Source organism: Salmo salar, chromosome ssa26, assembly GCF_905237065.1.
Source record: "Salmo salar chromosome ssa26, Ssal_v3.1, whole genome shotgun sequence".
NCBI lineage: Eukaryota > Metazoa > Chordata > Actinopteri > Salmoniformes > Salmonidae > Salmo > Salmo salar.
Genome location: NC_059467.1, coordinates 46,559,103 through 46,578,712, shown reverse-complemented (window position 1 = coordinate 46,578,712; position 19,610 = coordinate 46,559,103). Strand labels below are relative to the sequence as shown.

The following is a 19,610-nucleotide window of genomic DNA, read 5'->3' as shown; positions in this document are numbered from 1 at the left end:
TTTACATGCAGAAAATATGCTTGTGTGACATTATTTCTCATCCAGTGGCACAGCAGAAGCAGATATCTATCTACGGACAGTAGGGGAAGCTAGGCTGCTCTTCTAGAGCCACAGACATCTGATGTCAATGAGATTTCAGACTGGCATCTTTAGTCATTTTTAAAACTTTGAACATTTTGCATTGCATTTTGAAAAATCTAAATGTATAGATCTGTGCTTACTGAGCCTGTGTGTGTGCGCGTGTCTGTAACCTACCTTTGATCTGGCGTCGCAGGGTGTCGATCTGAGCGACCAATAGAAGCTCTTCGTTCTTGAGGATCTCAAACTTGGCATCGTAGAGTTCTAGCTGAGCCTCATAGTACTGAAGCTCTAGGTTATCTACTGTCTCTGGTCCCCTCTGGTCCTGGCCAGACAGACCTCCCATCTAGGATACAATATAGAACACTATGGTTATAACAGCTCCAGTATGGTTATAACACTACATAACATAGTACTGAAGCTCTAGGTTATCTACTGTCTCTGGTCCCCTCTGGTCCTGGCCAGACAGACCTCCCATCTAGGATACAATATAGAACACTATGGTTATGACAGCTCCAGTATGGTTATAACACTACATAACATAGTACTGAAGCTCTAGGTTATCTACTGTCTCTGGTCCCCTCTGGTCCTGGCCAGACAGACCTCCCATCTAGGATACAATATAGAACACTATGGTTATGACAGCTCCAGCATGGTTATAACACTACATAACATAGTACTGAAGCTCTAGGTTATCTACTGTCTCTGGTCCTGGCCAGACAGACCTCCCATCTAGGATACAATATAAAACACTATGGTTATAACACTACATAACATCTAGGATAGAATATAGAACACTATGGTTATAACAGTTCCAGTTTGGTTATAACACTACATAACATGACCTAGATCTTCAGTACTATCTACTGTCTCTGGTTCACTCCGGTCCTGGCCAGACAGACCTCCCATCTAGGATACAATATCGAACACTATGGTTATAACAGTTCTAGTATGGTTATAACACTACATAACATCTAATATAGAATATAGAACACTGTTTATAACAGTTCCAGTATGGTTACAACACTACATAACAGTCTAGGATAGAATATAGAACACTATGGTTATAACAATTCCAGTATGGTTATAACACTACACAACAGTCTAGGACAGAACAGTATATAGGTATATATCATTGTATGGTTGTTAGAACTCACAACACAACATAGTATAATATAGTATGTGGTTGACTTAGGCAGGAGCTCACTGGAGCTGAGTACCAGCACCTCAAATGTCCTACTGCTGGAGCACCTGTTCCTCTTATAGAATATTAACTAGAAACTACTGTGGAGCTGCTGTTCCTCTTATAGAATATTAACTAGAAACTACTGCTGGAGCACCTGTTCCTCTTATAGAATATTAACTAGAAACTACTGTGGAGCTCCTGTTCCTCTTATAGAATATTAACTAGAAACTACTGCTGGAGCTCCTGTTCCTCTTATAGAATATTAACTAGAAACTACTGCTGGAGCACCTGTTCCTCTTATAGAATATTAACTAGAAACTACTGCTGGAGCACCTGTTCCTCTTATAGAATATTAACTAGAAACTACTGTGGAGCTCCTGTTCCTCTTATAGAATATTAACTAGAAACTACTGTGGAGCTCCTGTTCCTCTTATAGAATATTAACTAGAAACTACTGCTGGAGCTCCTGTTCCTCTTATAGAATATTAACTAGAAACTACTGCTGGAGCTCCTGTTCCTCTTATAGAATATTAACTAGAAACTACTGCTGGAGCTCCTGTTCCTCTTATAGAATATTAACTAGAAACTACTGCTGGAGCTCCTGTTCCTCTTATAGAATATTAACTAGAAACTACTGCTGGAGCTCCTGTTCCTCTTATAGAATATGAAACTACTGGAGATCCTGTTCCTCTTATAGAATATTAACTAGAAACTACTGCTGGAGCTCCTGTTCCTCTTATAGAATATTAACTAGAAACTACTGCTGGAGCACCTGTTCCTCTTATAGAATAAATAAACTCCTGTTCCTCTTATAGAATATTAACTAGAAACTACTGCTGGAGCTCCTGTTCCTCTTATAGAATATTAACTAGAAACTACTGCTGGAGCTCCTGTTCCTATTATAGAATATTAACTAGAAACTACTGCTGGAGCTCCTGTTCCTCTTATAGAATATTAACTAGAAACTACTGCTGGAGCTCCTGTTCCTCTTATAGAATATTAACTAGAAACTACTGCTGGAGCACCTGTTCCTCTTATAGAATATTAACTAGAAACTACTGCTGGAGCTCCTGTTCCTCTTATAGAATATTAACTACAAACTACTGCTGGAGCACCTGTTCCTCTTATAGAATATTAACTAGAAACTACTGCTGGAGCACCTGTTCCTCTTATAGAATATTAACTAGAAACTACTGTGGAGCTCCTGTTCCTCTTATAGAATATTAACTAGAAACTACTGCTGGAGCACCTGTTCCTCTTATAGAATACCTGTTCCTCTTATAGAATATTAACTAGAAACTACTGCTGGAGCTCCTGTTCCTCTTATAGAATATTAACTAGAAACTACTGCTGGAGCTCCTGTTCCTATTATAGAATATTAACTAGAAACTACTGTGGAGCTCCTGTTCCTCTTATAGAATATTAACTAGAAACTACTGCTGGAGCTCCTGTTCCTCTTATAGAATATTAACTAGAAACTACTGCTGGAGCACCTGTTCCTCTTATAGAATACCTGTTCCTCTTATAGAATATTAACTAGAAACTACTGCTGGAGCTCCTGTTCCTCTTATAGAATATTAACTAGAAACTACTGCTGGAGCTCCTGTTCCTCTTATAGAATATTAACTAGAAACTACTGCTGGAGCTCCTGTTCCTCTTATAGAATATTAACTAGAAACTACTGCTGGAGCTCCTGTTCCTCTTATAGAATATTAACTAGAAACTACTGCTGGAGCTCCTGTTCCTCTTATAGAATATTAACTAGAAACTACTGCTGGAGCTCCTGTTCCTCTTATAGAATATTAACTAGAAACTACTGCTGGAGCTCCTGTTCCTCTTATAGAATACCTGTTCCTCTTATAGAATATTAACTAGAAACTACTGTGGAGCTCCTGTTCCTCTTATAGAATATTAACTAGAAACTACTGCTGGAGCTCCTGTTCCTCTAATAGAATATTAACTAGAAACTACTGCTGGAGCACCTGTTCCTCTTATAGAATATTAACTAGAAACTACTGCTGGAGCTCCTGTTCCTCTTATAGAATATTAACTAGAAACTACTGCTGGAGCTCCTGTTCCTCTTATAGAATATTAACTAGAAACTACTGCTGGAGCTCCTGTTCCTCTTATAGAATATTAACTAGAAACTACTGCTGGAGCTCCTGTTCCTCTTATAGAATATTAACTAGAAACTACTGCTGGAGCTCCTGTTCCTCTTATAGAATATTAACTAGAAACTACTGCTGGAGCTCCTGTTCCTCTTATAGAATATTAACTAGAAACTACTGCTGGAGCTCCTGTTCCTCTTATAGAATATTAACTAGAAACTACTGCTGGAGCTCCTGTTCCTCTTATAGAATAAATTGCCTGTTCCTCTTATAGAATATTAACTAGAAACTACTGTGGAGCTCCTGTTCCTCTTATAGAATATTAACTAGAAACTACTGCTGGAGCTCCTGTTCCTCTTATAGAATATTAACTAGAAACTACTGCTGGAGCACCTGTTCCTCTTATAGAATATTAACTAGAAACTACTGCTGGAGCTCCTGTTCCTCTTATAGAATATTAACTAGAAACTACTGCTGGAGCTCCTGTTCCTCTTATAGAATATTAACTAGAAACTACTGCTGGAGCTCCTGTTCCTCTTATAGAATATTAACTAGAAACTACTGCTGGAGCTCCTGTTCCTCTTATAGAATATTAACTAGAAACTACTGCTGGAGCTCCTGTTCCTCTTATAGAATATTAACTAGAAACTACTGTGGAGCTCCTGTTCCTCTTATAGAATATTAACTACAAACTACTGCTGGAGCTCCTGTTCCTCTTATAGAATATTAACTAGAAACTACTGCTGGAGCTCCTGTTCCTCTTATAGAATATTAACTAGAAACTACTGCTGGAGCTCCTGTTCCTCTTATAGAATATTAACTAGAAACTACTGCTGGAGCTCCTGTTCCTCTTATAGAATATTAACTAGAAACTACTGCTGGAGCTCCTGTTCCTCTTATAGAATATTAACTAGAAACTACTGCTGGAGCTCCTGTTCCTCTTATAGAATATTAACTAGAAACTACTGCTGGAGCTCCTGTTCCTCTTATAGAATATTAACTAGAAACTACTGTGGAGCTCCTGTTCCTCTTATAGAATATTAACTAGAAACTACTGCTGGAGCTCCTGTTCCTCTTATAGAATATTAACTACAAACTACTGCTGGAGCACCTGTTCCTCTTACAGAATATTAACTAGAAACTACTGTGGAGCTCCCCTGCACCCAAAATGAGTACAAGCACCTATTACAGTACAAGTCAAGCACTGAATATAGTACTGCTAGTCTCAGCACTCCCAGATCTAAGACAACAGGAACATTGTTAATGTGGGAGAGAACCCGTCTGCAGAGGAATAATATAGTACTGCTAGTCTCAGCACTCCCAGACCTAAGACAACAGGAACATTGTTAATGTGGGAGAGAACCCGTCTGCAGAGGAATAATATAGTACTGCTAGTCTCAGCACTCCCAGACCTAAGACAACAGGAACATTGTTAATGTGGGAGAGAACCCGTCTACAGAGGGAGAATATAGTACTGCTAGTCTCAGCACTCCCAGACCTAAGACAACAGGAACATTGTTAATGTGGGAGAGAACCCGTCTGCAGAGGAATAATATAGTACTGCTAGTCTCAGCACTCCCAGACCTAAGACAACAGGAACATTGTTAATGTGGGAGAGAACCCGTCTGCAGAGGAATAATATAGTACTGCTAGTCTCAGCACTCCCAGACCTAAGACAACAGGAACATTGTTAATGTGGGAGAGAACCCGTCTACAGAGGGAGAATATAGTACTGCTAGTCTCAGCACTCCCAGACCTAAGACAACAGGAACATTGTTAATGTGGGAGAGAACCCGTCTGCAGAGGAATAATATAGTACTGCTAGTCTCAGCACTCCCAGACCTAAGACAACAGGAACATTGTTAATGTGGGAGAGAACCCGTCTGCAGAGGAATAATATAGTACTGCTAGTCTCAGCACTCCCAGACCTAAGACAACAGGAACATTGTTAATGTGGGAGAGAACCCGTCTGCAGAGGAATAATATAGTACTGCTAGTCTCAGCACTCCCAGACCTAAGACAACAGGAACATTGTTAATGTGGGAGAGAACCCGTCTGCAGAGGAATAATATAGTACTGCTAGTCTCAGCACTCCCAGACCTAAGACAACAGGAACATTGTTAATGTGGGAGAGAACCCGTCTGCAGAGGGAGAATATAGTACTGCTAGTCTCAGCACTCCCAGACCTAAGACAACAGGAACATTGTTAATGTGGGAGAGAACCCGTCTGTAGAGGGAGAATATAGTACTGCTAGTCTCAGCACTCCCAGACCTAAGACAACAGGAACATTGTTAATGTGGGAGAGAACCCGTCTGTAGAGGAATAATATAGTACTGCTAGTCTCAGCACTCCCAGACCTAAGACAACAGGAACATTGTTAATGTGGGAGAGAACCCGTCTGTAGAGGGAGAATATAGTACTGACACTAAGTGGTCAAAAGGGGGGTTCTGACATCACTAAAACAGACAGAGGCTGGATACAGATACTGATGGTTATCACCTGGGATAGTCTGGAGGAGGAACAAACACACCTGGTTAGGAGAGGGGCTGGCTAGAGGAGTAGCCGCACAGTATAGTACCTTTATTATGGCCTGGGTTACACCTTCTCACTGGGTCACTAATATATCTACAATAAACTGGACAACAGTTTTACCACGAGGGTTAGCTATAGATATTCCATACAGAAGTCCATATATTTACACAGATCAAATCTCTTGACCTGTTTTCTTACAATGTGATGTCAAACAATATAAATGTTTCTGCATATCGATGTTGGATGAAAAGCTCTGATCTCCAAAAGAGAAACTTTTCAGGAAATGGAAAAAACGGTTCTTATTTTCCATTAAGAAACAACAAAGTTCTGAAAGTTGAGAAGCTATTTTCTTGTTCCTAGAGTTGAGAGATGTTCAGAATCCAGACTAGTGTTGGTAGTTGACACATGTAGACATACAGCTGGAGGGGTGTCTGTCTGTCTGTCTGGGGAATTCTCTGTTCACACTCAGCTCTATAGAAAGATCAAAGACCCGGAGAGAGAGAGACAGAGCTACAGACACAGCTACAGACAGAGAGAGAGACACAGCTACAGACAGAGAGAGAGACACAGCTACAGACAGAGAGAGAGACACAGCTACAGACAGAGAGAGAGACACAGCTACAGACAGAGAGAGAGAGACACAGCTACAGACAGAGAGAGAGACACAGCTACAGACAGAGAGAGAGACACAGCTACAGACAGAGAGAGAGACACAGCTACAGACAGAGAGAGAGACACAGCTACAGACAGAGAGAGAGACACAGCTACAGACAGAGAGAGAGAGACACAGCTACAGACAGAGAGAGAGACACAGCTACAGACAGAGAGAGAGAGACACAGCTACAGACAGAGAGAGACACAGCTACAGACAGAGAGAGACACGGCTACAGACAGAGAGAGACACGGCTACAGACAGAGAGAGACACGGCTACAGACACGGCTACAGACAGAGAGAGAGACACAGCTACAGACAGAGAGAGAGAGACACAGCTACAGACAGAGAGAGACACAGCTACAGACAGAGAGAGACACGGCTACAGACACGGCTACAGACACGGCTACAGACAGAGAGAGAGAGAGAGACACAGCTACAGACACAGCTACAGACAGAGAGAGAGAGACACAGCTACAGACAGAGAGAGAGAGAGAGAGACACAGCTACAGACACGGCTACAGACAGAGAGAGAGAGAGAGAGAGACACAGCTACAGACACAGCTACAGACAGAGAGAGAGAGACACAGCTACAGACAGAGAGAGAGAGACACAGCGACAGACAGAGAGAGAGAGACACAGCTACAGACACGGCTACAGACAGAGAGAGAGAGAGAGAGAGACACAGCTACAGACACAGCTACAGACAGAGAGAGAGAGACACAGCTACAGACAGAGAGAGAGAGACACAGCTACAGACAGAGAGAGAGAGACACAGCTACAGACAGAGAGAGAGAGACAGCTACAGACAGAGAGAGAGAGACACAGCTACAGACAGAGAGAGACACAGCTACAGACAGAGAGAGAGAGACACGGCTACAGACAGAGAGAGACACAGCTACAGACAGAGAGAGAGACACAGCTACAGACAGAGAGAGAGAGACACAGCTACAGACAGAGAGAGAGAGACACAGCTACAGACAGAGAGAGAGAGACACAGCTACAGACAGAGAGAGAGAGACACAGCTACAGACAGAGAGAGAGAGACACACTCCCAGGGAATCTGATCAGATAGGAATACTAATTCAGAGAATGACCTCTTAAAACAAACACACACACTACCTTCTCTCTGATGGTGTGTTTCTTGCGGTGCAGACACATCTCAGTAGCTCTCATGTGTTGCAGGGTCTCTTTAGCCAGCAGGAAACGCAGCTTCTCCAGTCTAGGAGCTGCTGAGGCCCAGGAAGCCTGGCCAAAACCACGCTTATCCTCCTCCATCACACGCAGCATACCTGCCAACACAGATCAACCACACAGACAGGTACATTTGGCACAGGGTTTCCCCTATATGCAACTGAGAGGGTCTGGAGAGCTGCTCTAAAGGAGGGGGGGGGGCACCTGAGAGGGTCTGGAGAGCTGCTCTAAAGGAGGGGGGGCACCTGAGAGGGTCTGGAGAGCTCCTCTAAAGGAGGGGGGGGCAACAGAGGGTCTGGAGAGCTGCTCTAAAGGGGGGGGCAACAGAGGGTCTGGAGAGCTGCTCTAAAGGGGCGGGGGTGAAACGGAGAGGGTCTGGAGAACTGCTCTAAAGGATGAGGGGGGGCAACGGAGAGGGTCTGGAGAGCTGCTCTAAAGGGGGGGGCAACAGAGGGTCTGGAGAGCTGCTCTAAAGGGGGGGGTGAAACGGAGAGGGTCTGGAGAGCTGCTCTAAAGGATGAGGGGGGGACGGAGAGGGTCTGGAGAGCTGCTCTAAAAGGGGGGGCAGCTGAGAGGATCTGGAGAGCTGCTCTAAAAGGGGGAGACAGCTGAGAGGGTCTGGAGAGCTGCTATAAGGGGCTCTTAATGCTTCATATATATATATATATATATATACACACACACACACACACACACACACACACACACACACACACACACACTCTCTCTACCTCCAAGGGCTTTAGAAGTTTCTATGAAGTAGCTGACTGTGATGTCCTGTATGGAGGAGACTGCATCCTCTCCTCTCCTCCTCCACTCCTCCGCCTCTCTCTCCAGTGCTCCTATCCTCTTAGGACCCAGCTCCTCCTCATCCAGAGACTTCTGATAGGGGCCAGGAGAGAACAGAAGAAAGGCTTTACATTCTAGAACAGCGACATGGGGGGGGATTAGAACAGCGACATCGGGGGGGATTAGAACAGCGACATCGGGGGGGATTAGAACAGCGACATCGGGGGGGGATTAGAACAGCGACATCGGGGGGGATTAGAACAGCGACATCGGGGGGGGATTAGAACAGCGACATCGGGGGGGATTAGAACAGCGACATCGGGGGGGGTTAGAACAGCGACATCGGGGGGGGTTTAGAACAGCGACATCGGGGGGGGATTAGAACAGCGACATCGGGGGGGATTAGAACAGCGACATCGGGGGGTTTAGAACAGCGACATCGGGGGGGTTTAGAACAGCGACATCGGGGGGGTTTAGAACAGCGACATCGGGGGGATTAGAACAGCGACATCGGGGGGTTTAGAACAGCGACATCGGGGGGGTTTAGAACAGCGACATCGGGGGGATTAGAACAGCGACATCGGGGGGGTTTAGAACAGCGACATCGGGGGGGGTTTAGAACAGCGACATCGGGGGGGTTTAGAACAGCGACATCGGGGGGTTTAGAACAGCGACATCGGGGGGGATTAGAACAGCGACATCGGGGGGGGATTAGAACAGCGACATCGGGGGGATTAGAACAGCGACATCGGGGGGGTTTAGAACAGCGACATCGGGGGGATTAGAACAGCGACATCGGGGGGATTAGAACAGCGACATCGGGGGATTAGAACAGCGACATCGGGGGGTTTAGAACAGCGACATCGGGGGGGGATTAGAACAGCGACATCGGGGGGGGATTAGAACAGCGACATCGGGGGGGGATTAGAACAGCGACATCGGGGGGGATTAGAACAGCGACATCGGGGGGGGATTAGAACAGCGACATCGGGGGGGATTAGAACAGCGACATGGGGGGGATTAGAACAGCGACATCGGGGGGTTTAGAACAGCGACATCGGGGGGTTTAGAACAGCGACATCGGGGGGTTTAGAACAGCGACATCGGGGGGTTTAGAACAGCGACATCGGGGGGGATTAGAACAGCGACATCGGGGGGGTTTAGAACAGCGACATCGGGGGGATTAGAACAGCGACATCGGGGGGATTAGAACAGCGACATCGGGGGGATTAGAACAGCGACATCGGGGGGGATTAGAACAGCGACATCGGGGGGGGATTAGAACAGCGACATCGGGGGGGATTAGAACAGCGACATCGGGGGGGGATTAGAACAGCGACATCGGGGGGGATTAGAACAGCGACATCGGGGGGGATTAGAACAGCGACATCGGGGGGGGATTAGAACAGCGACATCGGGGGGGGATTAGAACAGCGACATCGGGGGGATTAGAACAGCGACATCGGGGGGGATTAGAACAGCGACATCGGGGGGATTAGAACAGCGACATCGGGGGGGATTAGAACAGCGACATCGGGGGGGGATTAGAACAGCGACATCGGGGGGGGATTAGAACAGCGACATCGGGGGGATTAGAACAGCGACATCGGGGGGGATTAGAACAGCGACATCGGGGGGGATTAGAACAGCGACATCGGGGGTTTAGAACAGCGACATCGGGGGGTTTAGAACAGCGACATCGGGGGGGTTTAGAACAGCGACATCGGGGGGGGTTTAGAACAGCGACATCGGGGGGGTTTAGAACAGCGACATCGGGGGGTTTAGGACCCAGCTCCTCCTCCAGAGACACTGTGGCTGCGTTTAGACAGGCAGACCAATTCTTTTACAATATTCTTTTCACAAATTGTTTTTTTGACTGATCAGATCAGCGTCACCAATTATTTGGCCTGCCTGTTTAAAACGCAGAAAGAGGGACACAGACATACACTATATGACCAAAAGTATTTGGACAACTGTCGTCCAACATCTCATTCCAAAATCATGGGCATTAATTTGGAGTTGGTCCCCCCTTTGCTGCGATAACAGCCTCCACTCTTCTGGGAAGGCTTTCCACTAGATGTTGGAACATTGCTGCGGGGACTTGCTTCCATTCAGCCACAAAAGCATTAGTGAGGTCGGGCACCGATGTTGGGCGATTAGGCCTGCTCGCAGTCGGCGTTCCAATTCATCACAAAGGTGTTCGATTGGGTTGATGTTAGGGCTCCTGTGCAGGCCAGTCAAGTTCTTCCACACCAATTTTGACCATTTCTGTACAGACCTCGCTTTGTGCACAGGGGCATTGTCATGCTGAAACAGGAAATGGCTTTGCCAAAATATTTGCTAGAATGTCATTGTATGCTGTAGTGTTAAGATCTCTCTCACTGGAACGAAGGGACCAAAACCATGAAAAACAGCTCCCGAACATTATTCCTCCTCCACCAAACTTTACAGTTGGCACTATGCATTTGGGCAGGTAGCGTTCTCCTGGCATCGGCCAAACCCAGATTCGTCCATCAGACTGCCAGATAGTGAAGCGTGATTCATTACTCCAGAGAACGCGTTTCCACTGCTCCAGAGTCCAATGACGGCGAGCTTTACACCACTCCAGCCGACGCTTGGCATTGCCCGTGGTGATTTTAAGCTTATGTGTGCGGCTGCTCGGCCATGGAGACCCATTTCATGAAGCTCCCGACGAACAGTTATTGTGCTGACGTTGCTTCCAGAGGCAGTTTGGAACTCGGTAGTGAGAGTTGTAACAGAGGACAGACGATTATTTACGCGCTACGTGCTTCAGCACTCCCGTTCTGTGAGCTTGTGTGGCCTTTGACGAACTGACTTGTTGGAAAGGTGGCATACTATGACGGTGCCACGTTGAAAGTCACTGACCTCTTCATTAAGGCCATTCTACTGCCAATGTTTGTCTATGGAGCTTGCGTGGCTGTGTGCTCAATTTTATACACCTGTCAGCAACGGGTGCGGCTGAAATACCTGAATCCACTAATTTGAAAGGGTGTCCACATACTTTTGTATACATGTTGCATAAGGGTTTAGGACAAAACCACTGAAAGTTAGGGTCTCTCATCACCATGTTGAAAGAACACAGCTTTTCCCCCTCACGTTTCAAAAAGAGAAATTAGAGGTATTCACAAATGAGTTGATTTGGGCACAAAATGAGATGAAAATGATAATAGAATTCAAAACGTTGATTATTTGACTTCTGTGAACGTGGCAGAGCATATTTGTATTCTAAATGACTGAAATGTGGCTTTGACCTCAGCTTAGTGATGGAGACCAGTATCTCCATTTGGTAAGAGCCCTGTCAGTTCTCTCATGTCCCTGAAGGGAGGGGTGTGTGTGTGTGTGTGTGTGTGTGTGTGTGTGTGTGTGTGTGTGTGTGTGTGTGTGTGTGTGTGTGTGCGCGTCCACCTACCAGTATCTCCATCTTGTAGAGCCCTGCCAGTTCTCTCATGTCTCTGAAGGGTTGCAGCAGGTACTGGTAGAAGGTGGTTGCTACGGTGACCAGGTCCTGGTAGGCTAGGTCCTCCTCGTGGTAGATCTGTAGCAGTAGGATCATTCTGTCTGCAGCTCCATGACTCTGGAGGATCTGTCAATCAATCAATACATTCATCTATTAGGCTAATCAATCAAATTATATTTACACGAAACAGACTAGCGTATTACAGTATCTCACGTATACAAAAAATATAATGTATTTGTCAGGTGACTGCTAATTCACTTTATGACCTGTGGAATGAACTACGTCCAACTTCAGGTGAAGCAAGAAGTCAAAGTCCAGTCACTGTATGAATTCCTGTATGAATTCCTTTATATGCCGTTATGATGACAGACAGATATATAGGTCTTGTTTAATTTATCTATGAAGATCTATTCTACCATGACTTGATGTGGCCTGAGTATCCCACATCTAATCTACCATGACTTGATGTGGCCTTAATGTCCCACTGTTCCATAGGCCGTGGTCCGGCTAGGTCGTCTCTACGCGGTCCGGCTAGGTCGTCTCTACGCGGTCCGGCTAGGTCGTCTACGCGGTCTGGCTAGGTCGTCTCTACGCGGTCTGGCTAGGTCGTCTCTACGCGGTCTGGCTAGTCTGCGGTCCCACTAGGTCGTCTACACGCGGTCCGGCTAGGTCGTCTCTACGCGGTCCAGCTAGGCCGCGGTCAGGCTAGGTCGTCTCTACGCGGTCCGGCTAGGCCGTCTCTACGCGGTTCGGCTAGGCCGCGGTCAGGCTAGGTCGTCTCTACGCGGTCCGCCTCGGTCGTCTACACGCGGTCCGGCTATGCCGCGGTCCAGCTAGGTCATCTCTACGCGGTCCAGCTAGTCTGCGGTCCCACTAGGTTGTCTACACGCGGTCCGGCTAGGTCGACTACACGCGGTCCAGTTAGGCCGCGGTCCGGCTAGGTCGTCTACACGCGGTCCGGCTATGCCGCGGTCCGGCTAGGTCGTCTCTACGAGGTCCGGCTAGGTCGTCTACACGCGGTCCGGCTAGGTCGTCTACACGCGGTCCGGCTAGGTCGCGGTCTGGCTAGGTCGCCTACACGCGGTCTGGCTAGGTCGTCTACACGCAGTCCGGCTAGGTCGCGGTCCGGCTAGGTCTCCTCTACGCAGTCCGGCTAGGCCGCGGTCCGGCTAGGTCGTCTACACGCAGTCCGGCTAGGTCGCGGTCCGGCTAGGCCGTCTGGCCGCGGTCCGGCTAGGTCGTCTGGCCGCGGTCCGGCTAGGTCGTCTACACGCGGTCCGGCTAGGTCGTCTACACGCGGTCCGGCTAGGCCGCTGTCCGGCTAGGTCATCTCTAGGCGGTCCGGCTAGGCCGCTGTCCGGCTAGGTCATCTCTACGCGGTCCGGCTAGGCCGCTGTCCGGCTAGGTCATCTCTACGCGGTCCGGCTAGGCCGCAGTCCGGCTAGGTCATCTCTACGCGGTCCGGCTAGGTCATCTCTACGCGGTCCGGCTAGGCCGCGGCGCGGTCCGGCTAGGCCGCGGTCCGGCTAGGCCGCGGTCCGGCTAGGCCGTCCCTACGCGGTCCGGCTAGGTCGTCCCTACGCGGTCCGGCTAGGTCGTCTCTACATGACACACAGAGAGGTGTTAGAACTGATTATTTGACTTGACGTGGGAACCAATTCTTCATTTACAACTCAATCGTTTCTATATCCACTTGTGATGGCTATATAGGCTACATTTGTGAATTATTATTATTTTGTATACAGATTGCTAGACTAAATGTAATGGCTCCTGTTACTCAAATAATAGTTGTCCTCTACGTACTGCATATGGCTAAGTCCATCTGAATGTATAGATGTGTGTACTATGAAATCACTGCCTTGTTTCCCACAGAATGGCTTTGGAACCTTCACCATTGGTATGCTAATGTTGGGTGCTGTAAACTGAGATGCTACACTTCATTACAAACTGCTTGTGAAACCAACTCTTACCCCATCATTTGATTTAGTTGCTTGAAAGATGTTTTTGATTTAACTTGCAAGAATTGTTTTGAGATGATGGTTATTTTGTTCTAATTTTCAGGGCAAATCCATTTCCTCTCAAAGGGAGGAGTTTTGGAGAGTTTTAATTAAAAATATACTGTATTTTATGATGCAGTGAGCTCTGATCAACTTTTGACTTTATAAAACCACATCTGAAGTTGCTATTGACCAACCCAATCAGATAAACACACTATTTTACGTTCAATGAATCTGTGATGTCTTGGCGTACCTTCAGTCTCTGTGTTTTGCTCTTACAAAGAAGAATGGAGCATTCCTTCCTAGCTTGCATGCAGGAAGGTGTTACCGAAGGACATTTGCATGTCTAAAGCAGAAGACAATGCTACCGGTCAAAAAGACCCTCCTGAAGTGACGCTGCTAGGACCCTGAACTGCTGGTCTGAAGACTGTCTACAGTGACTACAGTCCCGTCTGGTTTTTAACACTTCTGTCTGATCCAGAATCAAGGGAGAATTATGTAGGGCTGTCGAGCCCCCGAATGTGACTCATTACGCTCTATGTAAACGGTTGTGTTGTCTTCTCAGGAATTCAGCCTTCTCTGTGCTGCTCTCGACCATCCCCATTCCGTCAAACCTCTGTGCTGCTCTCGACCATCCCCATTCCGTCAAACCTCTGTGCTGCTCTCGACCATCCCCATTCCGTCAAACCTCTGTGCTGCTCTCGACCATCCCCATTCCGTCAAACCTCTGTGAAGCTGTCTTTACATCCTGTAGGTCTGATATCTGATTGGAGGTTAACTTTACAGTAATGCTATTGGTCAACAATTCCGATGTTATAAAGGGGACTCTTGGGGCCTTTTAGGTTATGACACCCTCTCTTCTCTCCCTCTTCCTGTCTGATCTAGAATAATGCCATGTCATGTTAGTATTATGTTCATACTTCAGCTGTATGCCTTGTAGGTGAATCCATTCATTAGACAGAGTAATTACATATCTGCCTTTGATATGGACAATTATTATTCCTTTCTTGACCTTTAGGACAGTGACTCACTGGGTTTGCATCTCTCTCTCTCTCTCTCTCTCTCTCTCTCTCTCTCTCTCTCTCTCTCTCTCTCTCTCTCTCTCACTCCCTGTGTGTGTGTACAAGAGGCGTCACTACAGTCCCTGGTTCGAATCCAGGCTGAATCACAACCGGCCGTGATTGGGAGACCCATAGGGCGGCGCACAATTGGCTCAGCGTCGTCCGGGTTTGGCCGGTGTAGGCCGTCATTGTAAATAAGAATTTCTTCTTAACTGACTTGCCTAGTTAAATAAAACAAATTCAAAAAATCATTCTCTCTCCCTCATTGGCCTTTCAGGACTGTCTCTCTCTATTGCCAAAGCAAGTGAAATAGATAATAAATAAAGTGAAATAAACAAAAAAATGTACACTCACAAGTTTCAAAGGAATAGATAGATTTCAAATGTCATTATGGCTATATACAGAGTTGTAGTGATGTGAAAATAGTTAAAGTACAAAAGGGAAAATAAAGAAACATAAATATGGGTTGTATTTACAATGGTGTTTGTTCTTCACTGGTTGACCTTTTCTTGTGGCAACAGGTCACAAATATTGCAGCTGTGATGGCACCATGTGGTATTTCACCGAGTAGATATGGGAGTTTATCAAAATTGGATTTGTTTTCAAAGTCTTTGTGGATCTGAGGGAAATATGTGTCTCTAATATGGTCATACATTTGGCAGGAGGTTAGGAAGTGCTGCTCAGTTTCCACCTCATTTTGTGGGCTGTGTGCACATAGCCTGTCTTCTCTTGAGAGCCAGGTCTGCCTACGGCGACCTTCCTCAATAGCAAGGCCATGCTCACTGAGTCTCTACATATTCAAAACATTCCTTAATTTTGGATCAGTCACAGTGGTCAGGTGTTCTGCCACTGCGTACTCTCTGTTTAGGGCCAAATAGCGTTCCAGTTTACTCTTTCCAATGTGTCAAGTAATTATCTTTTTGTTTTCTAATGACTTGGTTGGGTCTAATTGTGTTGCTGTCCTGGGGCTCTGTGGGGTCTGTTTGTGTTTGTGAACAGAGCCCCAGGACCAGCTTGGTTAGGGGACTCTTCTCCAGGTTCATCTCTCTGTAGGTGATGGCTTTGTTATGGAAGGTTTGGGATTCGCTTCTTTTTATGTGGTTGTAGAATTTAACATCTCTTTTCTGGATTTTGATAATTAGCGGGTATCGGCCTAATTCGGCTCTGCATGCATTACTTGGTGCTTTACATGGTACATGGAGGATTTTCTTGAAGAATTCTACATGCAGAGTCTGAATTTAGTGGTTGTCCCATTTTGTGAATTCTTGGTTGGTGAGCGTACCCCAGACTTCACAACCATAAAGGGCAATGGGTTCTAGAAATGATTCAAGTATTTTTAGCCAGATCCTAATAATTGGGATGTCGAATGTTGTTCCTTTTGATGGCATAGAAGGCCCTTTTTGCCTTGTCTCTCAGATCGTTCTCTCTCCCCCTCTTAAACATCTCCTCTCTCTCGCTCTCTCTTCCTCTTAAACATCTCCACTCTCTTGCCAAGCTAATCCAGCCTCAGTGCTCACCTCAGACCCACAGGATTAGAGCAGCATGGTACAGGGAATAAGGAGAGAAGAATACATTTTTTCTGCCTTTGAAACATCTTTATATGTGCTACTATCTTGGTTGTTGTGTATATAGACACTGTACAGGCCTACATTCATGCACAGGGTTGTGCATGGATAATAGGGAGAGAGAAATCAAATCAAATGTTATTTGTCACATGCGCCGAATACAACAGGTGTAGACCTTACCGTGAAATGCTTACTTACAAGCCCTTAACCAACAATGCAGTTAAAAAAATAGAGTTTAGATATTTTTTTAAGTAACAATAAAATGACATAACAATAAGGAGGCTATATACAGGGGGTATCGGTACTGAGTCAATGTGTGGGGGTACAGGTTAGTTGAGGTAATTTGTACATGTATGGAAGGGGTGAAGTGACTATGCATAGATAATAAACAGCGAGTAGCAACAGTGTAAAAACTAAGTCATGTATCTGCCGTTTGAACGGCTTTATAAAGCCTATCTGCTTTAACACAGTTCATACCATGACATTGTTCAAATCAGTTTCATTGTCACGTGCGCCGAATACAACAGGTGTAGACCTTACAGTGAAATGCTTACTTACAGGCTCTAACCAATAGTGCAAAAAAGGTATTAGGTGAACAATAGGTAAGTAAAGAAATAAAACAACAGTAAAAAGACAGTGAATAATAGTAGCGAGGCTATAAAAGTAGCGAGGCTATAACAGTTGCGAGGCTACATACAGACACCGGTTAGTCAGGCTGATTGAGGTAGTATGTACATGTAGATATGGTTAAAGTGACTATGCATATATGATGAACAGAGAGTAGCAGTACTTGAATACTTGTCTCTGATTGGCTTGAAGGCCATTCTAGAGCGTGCATTATTTTCCTATAATGCACGGTATATCAGCACAGCGGAATTCAATGGCTATAGTTTATTCTTCATGTTCTACTGAGATACTTTTGAAAGCAGAAGCCGAATTGGATGGCAATTTTATGAGAATTCAGTTTGGGAAAATGACACTGTGAAACACTAGGCTAAGGTATCGGACCCCAAAACCATATTAGTTGGGCTCTAATACATAGTGTCATTGGCTATCAGGTAGCCTAGTGGTTAGAGTGTTGGGTCAGTAACCAGCAGGTAGTCTAGTGGTTAGAGCGTTGGGCCAGTAACCATCAGGTAGCCTAGTGGTTAGAGCGTTGGGCCAGTAACCAGCAGGTAGCCTAGTGGTTAGAGCGTTGGGCCAGTAACCAGCAGGTAGCCTAGTGGTTAGAGCGTTGGGCCAGTAACCAGCAGGTAGCCTAGTGGTTAGAGCGTTGGGCCAGTAACCAGCAGGTAGCCTAGTGGTTAGAGCGTTGGGCCAGTAACCAGCAGGTAGCCTAGTGGTTAGAGCGTTGGGCCAGTAACCAGCAGGTAGTCTAGTGGTTAGAGTGTTGGGCCAGTAACCAGCAGGTAGTCTAGTGGTTAGAGCATTGGGCCAGTAACCAGCAGGTAGCCTAGTGGTTAGAGTGTTGGGCCAGTAACCAGCAGGTAGCCTAGTGGTTAGAGCGTTGGGCCAGTAACCGAAATCCCCGAGCTGACAAGGTAAAAATTTGCCCCTGTTTCCCACTGGCTGTCATTGTAAATAAGAATTCGTTTTTAACTGACTTGCCTAGTTAAATTAAAATAATTAGCCTAAAAGTACTGTCAACATAGAAACAGAGAATGAATGACAGGCCAATCTCCCTGTTTCTAGCCAAGACCTCAGGGGAGAACACCTTGCAGGGTGATAACAACATAAGTAACAGGAATGAAGCATGACTGGATTATCAACCAGCTGGGAGCAGGATTGGTCATGTTTTCCTTCTCACGTGTTGTCATATTGCAACAATAGTGACGACAGTGACACTGCATCTTTATTAAACCCCCTATGTGAACCAGGGTGGAAGGGTGTCTATCCCAATGTCATGAGGGGATTTAAATGCCTAATGTTGGACAGACATTTTTAGGGTTTACTCACAGTGACTTGATTAGTGGATAGTGGGGGCATCGGTAAGCAGAGTACACTACCGGTATGCCTCAAGGGGGGCCCCTGAGTCTGCAGGCTTTTGTTCCAGCCCAGCAATGTAGCCTACTCCTGATTCAAATGAGAAACGGCGTAGGCCTAGTGATTGGTTAGTGCTGGGCTGGAACAAAAGTTTCCAACCCATGTGGCAGGACCAGGATTGAAGAACAGTGACAGGCCACAGCTTGTATAGATCACTAATTAAAATTGGCCACTGACCTTTCTAAGGTGATCCTTAGCCCTGGTGACTTCATCCTGCATGGTTTTCCTCTTAAACTCCTGCATGTTCTCAAAGTACTCCTCGACATCTCGCTCGTCCTGCGGGAAAAGCGAGTCCAGCACGATCTTCCTGCCACAGATATCTATCGCAGTGCTGAAGTACTTCTCCAGCTGACGACAAGGTGTATCCAGATCTCTCTCTTGATCATCTTGGTTGAACGTCCGATTGCTGCTGAGAAAGATCATGTCCCAAATGTTACCCTCCTTGAAGTCCGACAGGTCGGGGAAATAGGGTGCGACGACATCCCCGACCCCTGTAAACTGACGGTGGACATTTTTTAAGTCGTTAACAGAGAAGAGTCCGGCCCAGCTGGTTTCGGTTTCGCAGACAGCAAGCTGGTCTTTGCGCTTCTGTCGCTGGAGAGTTCTGTTGTGACAGGTGACCGCGAACTTGGACTCGATAACATTCCACTGCACGATAAAACCAAGCTTGAACGTCTCGTTTTCTTCGAATATGTTCGTTTTGATGGCGACCCAGCCGTCCAAGCTGTCCAAACGCTCGCAGTCTATGCTATTCATTTTGTGGTAAACATGTAGCTTGCTAGCTAGCTAAAACTTGTATTCCTCTGCCTTGTTTACAACGTCCGCCATTTGTAACGATGACGTAGGGTTTCCTGTGGCGTTCGCTTTACCTTCAACTTTGACCTTTCGATCACATGCTCAGGGGGAATTCCACAGCTGATTTGATT

The 19,610-nt window shown here is 46.2% G+C and overlaps 1 protein-coding gene across 1 annotated transcript in view; it reads right to left on the bottom strand.

Moving 5' to 3' along the window:
- LOC106587912 (WASP homolog-associated protein with actin, membranes and microtubules) overlaps positions 1 to 19,546 on the bottom strand; it is a 30,146-nt gene extending 10,600 nt beyond the window's left edge. The window contains exons 1-5 of the mRNA XM_045708771.1: positions 18,862 to 19,546; positions 11,971 to 12,144; positions 8,483 to 8,633; positions 7,680 to 7,849; positions 256 to 424 (exon numbers count right to left, since the gene is read on the bottom strand). Of these exons, the coding sequence (XP_045564727.1) occupies positions 256 to 424; positions 7,680 to 7,849; positions 8,483 to 8,633; positions 11,971 to 12,144; positions 18,862 to 19,440 (1,243 nt within the window). The 5' untranslated portion in view covers positions 19,441 to 19,546. The remainder of the gene's footprint in view (positions 1 to 255; positions 425 to 7,679; positions 7,850 to 8,482; positions 8,634 to 11,970; positions 12,145 to 18,861) is intronic.
- Between the last annotated feature and the right edge of the window lie 64 nt (positions 19,547 to 19,610).